At 46.4% G+C, this 14093-nt stretch overlaps 1 protein-coding gene across 2 annotated transcripts in view; it reads left to right on the top strand.

Moving 5' to 3' along the window:
* Positions 1 to 14093, top strand: part of klhl14 (kelch-like family member 14) — a 240171-nt gene that overhangs the window by 157377 nt on the left and 68701 nt on the right. For both annotated transcript variants that reach the window (XM_038809258.1, XM_038809259.1), the window contains 2 exons: positions 247 to 336; positions 1606 to 1684. In XM_038809258.1, the coding sequence (XP_038665186.1) occupies positions 247 to 336; positions 1606 to 1684 (169 nt within the window). The remainder of the gene's footprint in view (positions 1 to 246; positions 337 to 1605; positions 1685 to 14093) is intronic.

Genomic DNA, 14093 nt, shown 5'->3' with positions numbered 1-14093 from the left:
CAATTAAGGAGTTTTCTTATTTTCCAAGATTTCAGTGAAAGGTCTACACCAAAGATGTTATATCTCTTTCCTGGATCTTTACAAATTTGCATATTTCCCCCATTTTCTATTAGTAAAGAGGCTTTGTAATTCCACAAAATATTCCGTTCTGGTGTAACTTTAGAGACAGCACATTTACAGTGTCCAGAATTGTATGCTGCCCATAATAAGACTGTACATTGAAGATGTCTTTGTTCTTTGTTTTAGTAATGCCTTATAACAGTGCCCATCACTGCGTTGTGGAAGTAGAAAACTTCTTATTTGTACTAGGAGGAGAAGACCAATGGAACCCAAACGGTAATAACCTACTGCACAGTACTTCACACTTCACTTCAAAGGGCTGTGTCTACATTTTCTGGTAACAGACATAATTAAAACTACATTCTAACATACTTTAATGTAAATGAAAGCTGTAAGTGTGGCACCTCTGTGACAAGCGATGTAGTCAAACTAAAGTTGCCAAAAATCGCAGACCGTTGTGGTGTCACTTGCTGTCCGAGTTAGTTTTTCGCCTTACAGTAACTTTAGTTTTAAGGAGCAACATATTTAAAGTGTTTGTATTGTGCCTTTCAACTTGACTTAGAGTGAAGTAAGATTCAAGGCATTTAGAGTAACAGCTGCTTGTGCAGTCTATGTCTTAAACTCACCAATACTACCGAAAGGACAACTTGATTTAAAGTGTTGATCAGTGCCAAATGCAGGATCAGCTTTTACAGTAACAAGCTGGGTATGACCTTGCTTCCTGAGCATAGCACAGGCATTTTAAAACAGGTACTTAAATTGAGGAGAACTTTCAGGGAACAGTATGCTGAAAATTCCAGCGTGTGTTTCACCATCAGTATTCCCTCTAATCTGGGCTGCTGCAGAATCTGAAGGTTCCCACGGAAGCCATGCAGGAAAGTTGGTCCCATTCATGTGCGACCACACAAAGGTATTTAGAAGGACTGTGCACTGAAACAAATCACCCTTGCACTATGTATAAAAGTTTGAGAGAACATTGCTCACCACAATAAATCACTTGTCGTTGGGGATAAAACTCAGGTCTGGCTGGCTTAAAAACCAGAAGGTTGGAAACTTTCAATCCTTGGGAACAGAATTGCAAAGCAAAAGGAAAGATGATTGGATGTCAGTCACAAATAGACACAAAGGTGAAATATGTTGTCCTGCCTTTGTGTTCATTGGGTATAAAATACAACTTTGCAAAATTGTGACTTAGACTGAAAAAGTACAGCTTTCTATTGTCTTGTATCTTAGCGAGTAAAAAGCCACTATCTATGCATTAATTCTAAAAGTACAAAGGAGAGTGCATAGCTTTTTTCCTCGCTGCTTAGATATTCCTTCGGCATTAAGAACAATGTCAATGTTCCAAGTAACACTAAATTGCTATCAAATTCCAGAAATAGTTCTATCAAGTTTAGTGTATTTAGTCTAAGAGTTGCCCTTTTTACTAAGTTCCAGGAAATGAATGGGATATTGAAGATGCAACAGAAATGTTTTGTTTAAAATTCTGAGTACTTTAGCATTTACCTCTGAAACACGTTGAACTAACTGATTTTTTTTAAACAGGGAAACACAGCACTAATTTTGTTAGCCGGTATGATCCTAGATTTAACAGCTGGATACAACTCCCACCTATGCAAGAAAGGTAATACTTTATGTTATTTCAGAAATGTTTAATACTTCAATATCACACATAGCTGAGACGTTCATCTTAAAGTACATCATTGGGCCTTTGTAGATATCTGCGTAGGTACATTTGCCATGGGCTGGTTGGTGATAAATTAACAGAACTCATTTGGAAATCATGCTTCATTAATGGATTACTGTTCAATAAAAAGGCTACATTTTTGGTTTGCTGTCCAATCCAACTCAGTCTCCTTAAATAGCCGTCTACCTTTCTAGATTATTGTGCATGCTAAATTTATACTCTGAGAGGCTCCATTCCAGGATTGTGTTCTGTGGCTGCTATCCTCATCAAGTCAGTTGTCCACTCTAAATCTGCATCAAAGGTTATTTTCCAATCTGCTTTTTGTTTTGCATTGCAATGCAGTGCAATCTTTTGACCTCCTTGAACTGTTCAGTTCAGCCACTGGATATGGATTAGCACACAATCTGATGTCTGCATTCTTAGTCTCTAACACAATCTAAAATTTACATTTGCAGAATGGAGGCCAACCCAATCTAAATTCTAATCTGTTGTGCAAAGAATGCTGGCATTCTTGGGATACTGACCAGTTAAATTTTCACATTCATTAATTATTGCCTAGTCCAAGATCTTTTTCTGTGGCCTGCTGGAGCTTTGGTGCTAACAGTGTGTGTTTACTTTTGGATGTGCATTAAGAAAATTGTACTTCAGGCTAATGAAAATAAAACATCGTAATTTGGAATTCCAGGAATAGAATAAGGGAGACATGCTCATTCCAGAAAATAAAATGTTTAAATAAACCGGGAGAATGGATATAGGAATCATCGTAGTAAAGTAGCAAAGCTGATTTGTATAATCAGTCAACACGTCTTCTTCTGTGATATTTGTTTAGATGTGGGGAGATGGTCATGTTCAAATTATAGATTAATATACTTAAAATGTCCTAATGAAAATGTGTTGGATGCTTGATTAAAACTGAGACATAAACTCACACAAACCAAATTACTGTGACATGAAATTGAGATATTTGATCATTTTGGTGTACACTAGGTATGAGTGTGTTGCTGAAATGGCCATTATATTTGCTACATCACCCACTTTACTTAATTTGTATGATTAAAAATGAAATGGCAAAGTGAATGACAAAACTAAATAAATTGCATTTATTAGGCACCTTGTCCAGAAATTTTCCAAAATACTTTACACCAAATAGGCGGAATATTACGGCCCAGCCGCGGTGGGGGCGGGCCCATAAAATGTGGCGATACATTTAAAATTCTACTGACTTTGGTTGGATCGTAAAATCCGGCCAGTGTAAAATTCCTCCTAATGTGTAACTGCAGAAAGGTTGAACCTGGAAGCATCAATTGGCCGCACATATAGGCCAGAATTGATTTTTCTTTGACTGAATTTTTTGAAGTGCAATTGTTCTTGTTAGTATTATAGACAGGGAAGAGGTGGTAGAATGGGTCCCCCCTTTTCCACCTTATGGCGAACCACATTAGAAGTGTTTTAACACCTTGGGTACTGTGACTATTAAGAATAAACACAAGACAAGCTTTCTTGTAAATTGTCTAAAAAAACTAAGAATAAATGTTTATTTCTTGACACCCAAAATGTAACCTCATAGCACCCACTCACTCACACATGGCTTACACAAACACAAGATGGTGGTTGCAAAAGATGTAGCATGCACTTAGAGTTTTCAAAGAGTCCAAATGTCACTATTGCTCAGTGGGCCGTAACGCCTTCGGAGAGGCAATCAGTGTCAGATTACCACTCCATACCTGTGCGTTACTTCTGAAGTGCCTGTCTTGCCGAACCCACCTGATGCTTGAAGCATTTTCACGACTCCAGCAGCGAAGTACAGAAGAAGCGGAGTGAAGGAGGATGAGCTGCCGAAAAGCAGGTGAGTTTAAAGATGCCATTGAAAATAACAGGCCAGGGCGAAGGTAAGTTTGTCTAAGGTCAGTGAATGGGATGTTGGTGTTGTGATTTGGGCATTAGTGGCGAATCCAGACATCTGTGGGGGGAGTGATGCCAGTCATCAGAGGGAGTCAAACAGCAGGAGAGGCGGAGGGGGGGGGGTCGGCCATTGGGGAAGTGATTTCTCCCGACACGGGGAGAAAGCAGGATTAGGCTGTTGAATTGGATGATCAGCCATGATCGTGATAAATGGCAGAGCAGGCTCAAAGGGCCAAAAGGCCTCCTCCTGCTCCTATCTTCTATGTACCTGTATGAAAGGAGTTGATTGAGGTTAGAGGGAGAATGTTTTAGGGAGATGTGCAGGCTAACTTGATTCAGCTTTTTGAAGAGGTGACAAAGAAAATTGATGAGGGATGGGCTGTGCACGTAGTTGATATGAACTTTAGTAAGGCGTTTGACAAGGTCCCACATGACAGACTGGTACAAAAACTAAAATCACATGGGATTCGGGGTGGGCTGGCTCGAGGGATACAGAACTGGCTTGGTTATAGAAGATAGAGAGTAGCAGTGGAAGGGTGTTTTTCAGAATGGAGATCTGTAGCTAGTGATGTTCCAAAGGGGTCAGTGCTTGCACCTCTGTTGTTTGTAATATATATAAATGATCTGGAGGAAAATGTGGGTGGTCTCATTAGTAAATTTGTGGATGACACAAAGACTGGTGGAGTTGCTGATAGTGCCGAGGATTGTCAGAGGATACAACAGGATGTAGGTAGATTGGAGACTTGGGCACAGAAATGGCAGATGGAGTTTAATCTGGACAAATACGAAGTGATGCATTTTGAAGAATCAAATCTAGGTGTGAATTATACTGTAAATGGCAGAACCCTTAGGAATATTAACATACAAAGGGATCTGGGTGTGCAGGTCCACAGTTCTTAAAAGTGGCAACACAGGTGGCCAAGATGATTAAGAAGGCAAATGGTATGCTTGCCTTCATCAGTTGGCGCATTGAGTACAGGAGTTGGGAAAGCATATTGCAGCTATATAAAACCTTGGTTAGGCCGCATGTGGAGTATTGCGTGCAGTTCTGGTCACCACCTTATCAGAAAGATGGGGAAGCTTTGGAAAGAGTGCAAAGAAGGTTTACCAGGATGTTGCTTGGTCTCGAGGGTGTTGGCTAGTTTCTGGCAATAGGAGGTTTCTGGTTTGGTTCAGCAAATCAATAAGTAAAAAGAATAACACACTTTCTCTGCTTTCTTGCAAATAGTAAGTGGGGGCATTTGTATTGCTGAGTGGGATCTCTTCTCTCTGTGGTCTCTGTATCCCAGACTGATTGACTGACTTCTGCTGCTGCTCAAAATGTGAGTTCATTAGGTATTTCTTACCGTAAACTGGTTTCTGTCATGTGACCATAGTATAGATGCTCTCATTGTCCACTGATGATGCCAGCATTGTCTCACAGTGGAGATTTGAATCTCGACCATTTGCACCTTCTTGTGATAAAGTGGATTTCCGTACACCCATTTTGTTGATTTTCAGCAATTGAAACAATAATGGATGTTAAGCTCAAAGGGGAGATTTTTTGCATTTTAATATCTTCACAATGAAATGTCTAAAAGTTTCATTACATTTTAATGTTCTGACCAAATAAGTAAGTGGCTTCCAACTTGGACAGTCTCATGTATATTTTTAGATAAGGAGAGGTCACCTGACCTGCCTAACTCCATTTTTGTCAAGATAAATTTTCCACTTTCTACTTTTTAAAAGTAGTGTCCATCTTCTTCAGAAATTTTCAGACATAACTATGTGGACTTGCTATTCGGCAGAAGAACTTAAATATTTTTACTTTAAAAGTTCTGATCTAATTAACCATTTTCCATGACTGTTACTAAAATGTATATGTCTTCGGCAGGAATAACTCTAATTTCTGCAATTAGTTGACTGATTATATTGTTAGTTCATCAACATAGCTGCTCTCAAATGTATAAACACACAGCAACACACAGTGGACATTCAAAGAACTACACATAATGATTAGTTCATCAACAATATGCTGGCTGCCTGTGCCAATGTGCCCAGGTGGCATCAGCATCCTGAAAAGGAGCCAAAACTCCTGACTATCTTCATTATTTCATCCATAATGGGGACTGTGTCTGTAACTTAAAACAGCGGATGGTCAGCACATAAGGACACCCTGTGCTCCATCACCCCATCCATCCCATCCCGAGAACAAATAAAGAACAAATACCCCCAAACCCCTTCTCATCAACAAACATAAAGGACTGCACAGAGCCCCATTAACTAGATCCAAGTCCATGACCTTTAACAAAAGCATCAGCTTCCTCTGAAGTATCAAAATAATAGTCCTTTGACTCGTAGGTAACCCTCAGCCTAGCTGGATACACCACTCCGTACCACACTCCGTTCTTGTACAATATGGCCGTAGCCTTATCAAAAGCTGCCCACCACATCGCAAACTCTTCTCCGACACCTTGATAAATTCTCATGAGGCTTCCTCCCCACCTCGAATCACGGTACTCCTTGGCCCACTTTAGGACCCGATCCTTCTCCTCGAAGCTACGGAACCTTATCATGGCCTTGTCCAGCCTCCCCCATCATCGTCCTGGAAATCTGCGAGAAATATGCAGTAGGATTCAGGCCCTCCACACCCTCCCGCAACCCCACAACTGAGATCTTGGCTCCTCGACGGATTCTCAAAGTCGTCCACCTTCACCCTCAGACTCTTATTTTTCTCTGCCACCAATGAGATCTCGTCCTCCAGCAAGGCAATTTGCTTGTTGTGCCTTGACTGAGCCGTTTCCACACCATTCAGCACCTTGCCATGCTCCTTCACCATCTCCGTTTATTCCAGCTTTTCTTGGTCGGGACCAGCCCCTCCTCAATCGACTTTCGAAGGGTTTCAGACATCACTCTCCATTGCCTCTCAAAATGCTTATCGAACTCAGTTGCCAGTGCTCCAATCAACATGTCTGCCATGATCGGAGCGGCCGCAACCACCAGAGCCGCCATTGCCATCTTCTCTATTGAGGAGCCACGCAAAGCTCGGAGCCCGTCAACGAATTTCTGTCTGCAAGTTTCTCACCTCCAGCCTTTTTGGAAATTTTTCAGAAATAGGCTCAACTTCAGATGAAAGAGCTTATCCACAAAAGCACCCCGGGAACCGGACAAAAAGAGCCAAAAAAAAAAAACAAGTGGCCTGGCAGGAGCTACCTAGAACATGATCTCTCTGTGCATACTGTCCAAGTGCCTCAGATTATGACAGGTTTAAAAAAAGTAGATTTTTAAAAATTGTTCCCATTAGTTGATGGAACAAGTACACAGGTTGAAGACTTTGGGAAAGAGGTGAAGGAGGAAGAACTACGATAGGGTGAGGCAGAGAGAGGGACTACTGAGTGGCTCACTCTGCATGGACATGATGGACCAATGGCCCCTTTTTGTGCCATAAAGACTTTATGGGCATGACTTTCTGGTCCCATTCTCCCCGGGATCAAAGGTTCCCACCAAAGGTCAATGCCGTAAAAGTAAACCCTGTCAGGATTGCCGGTGGGCATCTCTCGTTCATAGGCACTCTGCCTGATCAAGGGGCCGAGCGTCAGGAAGGAAGGGCCCACTGAGAGCCACACCCCTGCCCTGCTGTCAACCCTCCTCAACATCCCCATCTTGCCCGTGCACCCCCCCCCCCCCCCCCCCCACCTCACCCCCACCCCCCGCCCACCCCAGTTCTGTCATCATTCACCTATGCTTGAGTCCATCAGCGATCCTGGGCCATAGGGGCATGTAGCTCCAGTAGCAGCCACCATCTCTGTGGTGGCACTGTACATGATATATTCCAGGGGAGGTCTGACCAAGGCTCAGTACAAGTTGAGCAGAACTTAGCTACTCTTTAATTCTATCCTTTGAGCAATGAACCCTGTTGCTTGGCCTACTTTTTTAAACATACTTGTTAACCTGTACTGTTACTTTTAGTGATGTAGTGATGTGTGTATTTGTGTTCTAAGATCCCTTTGCTCCTCAACCCCGTTATTATCTTAAAGATCTCTATTTGGTCACCTTCAGCCTTCTCCTTTCTAGAGAAAGAAGCCCCAGCCTTTCCTATAAATCATAGAATCATACAATTTACGGTGCAGAAGGAGGCCAAGGTCTGCACCGGACCTTGGAAAGAACTCCCTGTAACCCAGTAACCCCACTCAACCTTTTGGACAATAAAGGCAATTTAGCATGGCCAATCCACCTAACCTGCACACCTTTGGTCTGTGGGAGGAAACCGGAGCACCCGGAGGAAATCCACGCAGACACAGGGAGAACGTGCAGATTCCGCACAGACAGTGACCAAAGTTGGGAATCGAATCTGGGAACCTGGAGCTGTGAAGTACTGTGCTAACCACTGTGCTACCGTGCTGCCAAATGGAGCGTGTCACTTTGGTATCATCCTTGCGAATCTTGTTTGCACCTTATCCGTTCATTCTATTTGTGTGCCGACCAGAACACAGTACAAGTATGGTCAAACCAAATTTCAATGCAAGTTTAACCTCCCTGTTTAAAAAATCTTAGAAAATAACGACTGAAAGGGCAAAATGCATGTAAAATTACACCCCCTCCCGAAACGGCCCTGGTGGCCCTGACTTCAGTCGTAATGAAATGCTTTGAGAGGTTGGTCATGAAGCGCATCACCTCCATACGCCCAGATGCCTTGATCCACTGCAATTCACATACTGCCGCAACCGGTTCACAGCAGGCGCCATCTCCCTGGCCCTACACTCATCCCTAGAGCATCTCGACAACAAGGACTCGTACATCAGACTCCTATTTATTGACTACAGCTCCGCCTTCAACACCATAATCCTAGCCAAGCTCACATCAAAGCTCCAAAACCTACGACTTGGCTCCTCACTCTGCAACTGGATCCTCGACTTTTTAACCCACAGGCCACAATCAGTAAGACTAAACAACAACACCTCCTCCACAATAGTCCTCAATACCGGGGCCCCGCAAGGCTGCATACGACTGCGTGGCAAAATTTGGTTCCAACTCTATCTACAAGTTTGCTGATGTCACAACCATGGTGGGCTGAATCTCGAATAACGACGAGTCAGAATACAGGAGGGAGATTGTGGAGTGGTGCAGCGACAACAATCTATCCCTCAATGCCAGCAAAACTAAAGGGCTGGTCATTGACTTCAGAAAGCAAAGTCCTGTACACACCCCGTCAGCATCAACGGGGCCAAGGTGGAGGTGGTTAGCAGTTTCAAAATCTTAGGGGTACACATCTCCAAAAATCTGTCCTGGTTCACCCACGTCGACGCTATCGCCAAGAAAGCACAACAGCACCTATACTTTCTCAGGAAACTAAGAAAATTCGGCATGTCCACATTAACTCTTACCAACCTTTACAGATGCACCATAGAAAGCATCCTATCTGGCTGCATCACAGCCTGGTATGGCAACTGCTCGGACTAGAAACTTCAGAGAGTCGTGAACACAGCCCAGTCCATCACACGAACCTGCCTCCCATCCATTGACTCCATCTACACCTCCCGCTGCCTGGGGAAAGCGGGCAGCATAATCAAAGACCCCTCCCACCCGGCTTACTCACTCTTCCAACTTCTTCCATACAAAAGTCTGAGAACACGCAAAAACTGACTCAAAAACAGCTTCTTCCCCGCTGTTACCAGACCTCTCAATGACCCTCTTATGGACTGACCTCATTGACACTACACCCCTGTTTGCTTCACCCAATGCCGGAGTTATGTAGGTACATTGTGTATCTTGTGTTGCCCTATTATGTATTTTCTTTTATTTCCTTTTCTTTTCATGTACTTGATGATCTGTTGGGCGGCTCGTAGAAAAATGCTTTTCACTGTACCTCGGTACACGTGACAATAAGCGAAATCAAATCAAATTAAATCAAATGGGAGGGGGAGATGGATGAGGAAAAGAACAACTGGAGAGTATTTTCTTCTGAGACAAGTCAGCATTAATGGTCCAGATCTTCAGATTGTCAGGTACTGAATGTACCCCCAAAGGTGTGTTTTGGGCCCCCAAGGAAGTCCCAATGCACTGACTGTGGGAATTTCCTGGGAAGTTTGAACTTCGATGGGCAATTCCCCTGCTCCCTGTGACCCTCCAAGAAAGTCTTCAACTCTGGAGTTAGAGTTGGAGACTTCATAAAGTTCCGATTTACTCATCTGAACAGTTACCCAGGAAATTTTACACAGAAAAATCCTAATCTTATTCCTGGGCAGCTATACAACTGATGCACATCCCAACTCCCACACAATCCCTCATCCCCACTCTACTCACCCCACCAAACCCCAACACCCCCACCCAACCTGATTAGCCCCCACCACTCGACTCAACAATCCACCCTGACTAGCCCCCATTACCGTACTCCCCACCCGACATCCCGCCCAACTCTGACCACACCCCCAACTCCAACCCAACTCAACTGGCTCCCACCAGTCAACCCCTTCCATGACGCCCCCCAAACCTGACCTAACCAACCCAGACCTCCTGACTGCCACCGCTATGTCTCGACCTCCTGAATTACCTAACCTCCCCTCCCTACCTTACCTCCACCCTATCCAGCTGCCACCACATCCCTTTGCCTACTCACCTCACCTCCCCTACCCACTTGCACACCTACACATTCACCACCCGCTCATTCACTAACACACTGGGACATTTAAACTCTTTACTTACCAGAATATGGCAGTGAGTACTGTAAAATGGGGGCATGGCATATGCAGAGGTTCTCTACACAACTCCCTCTGACGATTCCCGCACGGAATGAGTTTTGCAGGATCCTCCATCGGAAGATTGGCCGAAAAATCAGACCAAGGCAAGTGGGTAATTGTTTTGCCGGATCAGGGTCAGAAACAGCCCTGGTTCCCACTCTGATTGGAGGATTTGAGCCAATGTAATGTTCGTCATCTCAAAATGGGGCCACGTTAAAGCCACCGCTGTGACTGTCACTATTTTTAAAGGGTGGCCGAAGAATCTGTCTGCACCAGACAATAGCCTTTTTTTAATATATCAAAACCTCAGAAATTTAGGGAACCCCTTCCAGACCTTTCGTGCAAAGTCCCTAACCTGTAGATACTCACTACCCGTCGGCAGCTCCTCCTTAGCTCCTCCAGACTGCCGAACCCTTCCTCCAAATACAAATCCCTCACCTTGCCCAGCCCCACCTCCCTCCACCTCCTGTATACACTATCCATCCCCCCTGGCTCAAACCCATGATTCTCGCACAGCGGCGTTAGCACCGACATCCCTTCCACCTTAAAATGCCTCCTCAGCTGATTCCATATCTTCACCGTGGACTGCACCACTGGGCTCCCTGAATACCTACTCAGAGCCATTGGCAATGCTGCCGTCACCATAGCCCTCAAACTAGACCCCTTACAATATTCCTCCTCCATCCTAACCCACTCTACCCCTTCTCCTTCCCACCACCACCGCACCTTGTCCACATTCGCCGCCCAATAATTATGAAGCAAGTTTGGCAACGCCAACCCCCTCTTCTGCCTCTGTAGAAGGGTCCTCCCCACACTCGGCACCTTCCCCGCCCATACAAACCCTCTAAACCTCCCCAACAGGCCCATAATCCTTCCCATACTCTCCAACGGATCCGAAACATACAGCAAGAGGTCATCGTCATAGAGCGACACCCGATGCTCCCTCTGTCCCCTCATTATCCCCTGCCACTCTGCCGACCCCCTGAGAGCCATCGCCAATGGCTCTATGGCCAGCGCAAACAGCAGCGGCGACAGCGAGCACCCCTGCCTCGTACTCCTGTGTAAGTCAAAGCTTTGTGAGCTCATATCATCCGTCCTCACCCTCGCTCTTGAGATCAATTGGGGAGTATGGAGTGAGGCACTGCAAAGGGTAAATGGGACCTCCTCTTGTGCAAGGATGAGCCTGATACAGTTCAAGGTGGTGCACAGGGTGCATATGACTCGGGCGAGAATGAGTGGGTTCTTTCAGGGGGTAGGAGATGAGTGTGAGAGGTGTGGGCGGGGGCCAGCGAATCACGCGCACATGTTTTGGGTTGTGAAAAATTGGGAAGATTCTGGGCGGGAGTGTTTGTGGTCTTAGCCAGGATAGTGGAGGAGGGAGTGGACCCGGACCCTTTGGTGACGATATTTGGGGTTTCAGAGAAGCCGGAGCTCATGGAGAGGAGGCAGGCTGATGTCCTGGCCGTTGCCTCTCTGATTGCACGTGACAGATTTTGCTGGAGTGGCGGTCGGCATCGCCACCGGGGGTAGCAGAATGGTTGGGTGACCTGTACGGCTTCCTGTGGTTAGAGAAGATAAAATATGAGGAAAGGGGCTCAGAAGGGGAGTTTGAGAAAAGGTGGGGGATGTTTGTGTCCGTGTTTGAGGAGCTGTTCGTCGCGCGGGGGAGAGGGGGAGATGATGGGGAGGGGGGAGGGGGAAATGGAGGAAAATCTGTACAAACTGTTTAGTGTTGGGAAGAATGTTTCCCAGGGTATTTATTTGCTGTAACTACTTTGATACAAGTTTGAATAAAATGTGTTTTTTAAAAAACCATTAGAAATAGGGACAGGAGTCGGCCCCTTGAGCCTGCTGTGTCTTTTAATGAAAGATAATAAGATCATGGTTGATCCTCAATCTCAATTCCACATTGCAGCCCGGATGAGACCATCAATTCACAAGACACGTGATTGGAAGTGAACAATGGTTTTAATAGTCTTACAACTGAACCTGCCTGCGACGAGATGAACTGACAGCAGGCTCACAACTGCAGATCTTTATACTTTCGGTTAGTGGGAGGAGCCATGGGCAGAGCCATGGGCAGAGTCAAGGGTGGAGCCCAGTACAAACTCCTCATCTCCCCCTATGGGCAGAGCCACGCAACGGCTCACAGACAGAGCCCACAAGGACACAATACACATAATACAACACAGTGTGAATTACTAGGTTTATAATTCACCACATTCACCCCCTGTAAAAAAATCACATCCGGCGGGGGTGGTGGGTCTACAAATTGAGCCGGTCCGGCGGCCGGGTCGTCCTTTGGGATCGGCGGAGCACCGGGGTTGCAGCCTCTTCGAGTGGCTGGGTGGTGGCGGTCGGTGAGGGGACGATAGTGGACTCCAGGGGTGATTCGGTCCGAGCTTCGTACCCGACTGGTTCGACTGCCGACGGGGAGCGCCGGAAACCCATAGGCGCAGGGGCGCGGAGCACGGGCAGTGAACCTGTAGGTGCGGGGGCACAGGGCGCGGAGGGTTGTGTGGGGTGTAGTGTGAGGAGTACCTCGGTGGTAGTAGTGGTGGGATTGGATCCTACAGGTGCCAGGTCCCGGAGGGAAACAGTGTCCTGACAGCCGTCAGGGTATTCGATGAAAGTGTATCGGGGGTTCGAGTGGAGTAGGAGCACTCTCTCTACGAGTGGGTCAGTTTTGTGTGCCTGGACGTGTTTCCGGAGGAGAACGGGGCCTGGTGACTTCAACCATGCTGGGAACGAAGCCCCCGTGGTAGTGCCCCTCGAAAAAACAAATAGCCGTTTGTGAGGGGTCTGGTTGGTGGCTGTACATTGGAGGGACCTAATAGCATGGAGCGCGTCGGGGAGGACCTCCTGCCAATGGGAGGTCGGGAGCTTCCTGAACCGGAGGGTCAGTAGGACGGTTTTCCAGACCGTCGCGTTCTCCCTCTCCATCTGCCTGTTCCCCTGGGGTTGTAGCTGGTAGTCCTGCTCGAGGCGATGCCCTTGTCGAGCAGGTACTGACACAGCTCGTCGCTCATAAAGGACAAACCCCTGTCACAGTATACGTAGCTGGGGAACCCGAACAGGGTGAAGATACTGTGCAGAGCTCTGATGACTGTGTGGGAGGTCATATCGGGGCACGGGATAGCAAACGGGAAGCGGGAGAACTCGTCGATGACGTTCAGGAAGTACACATTCCGATTGGTTGAGGGGAGTGGCCCTTTGAAATCGATGCTCAGGCGTTCAAAGGGCCGGGAGGCCTTTACCAGGTGGGCCCTGTCTGGTCTATAGAAGTGCGGTTTGCATTCCGCGCAGATCGGTCAATCCCTGGTGATGGCTTTTACCTCCTCGGTGGAGAAAGGCAGATTTTGGGCTTCAACGTAGTGGGCGAGCCGGGTGACCCCCGGATGGCAGAGGTCATTGTGGATAGCTTTCAGGCGGTCGTCTTGTGCGCTGGCGCACGTGCCGCGGGACAGGGCATCTGGAAGCTCGTTGAGCTTCCCCGGTTGGTACATGATATCGTACTTGTAGGTGGAGAGTTCGATCCTCCACCGCAGGATCTTGTCATTTTTAATTTTGCCCCTTTGTGAGTTGTCAAACATGAAGGCAACCGATCTTTGGTCGGTGATAAGGGTGAACCTCCTACCTGCGAGGTAGTGCCTTCTGTGTCGTATAGCTTCCACGATGGCTTGTGCTTCCTTTTCGACTGAGGAGTGTCGAAGTTCCGAAGCGGAGAG

The sequence above is a fragment of the Scyliorhinus canicula genome, chromosome 10 (genome assembly GCF_902713615.1).
Source record: "Scyliorhinus canicula chromosome 10, sScyCan1.1, whole genome shotgun sequence".
NCBI lineage: Eukaryota > Metazoa > Chordata > Chondrichthyes > Carcharhiniformes > Scyliorhinidae > Scyliorhinus > Scyliorhinus canicula.
The sequence above is the reverse complement of the archived record's forward strand: the minus strand, read 5'-3'. Positions and strand labels throughout refer to the sequence as shown.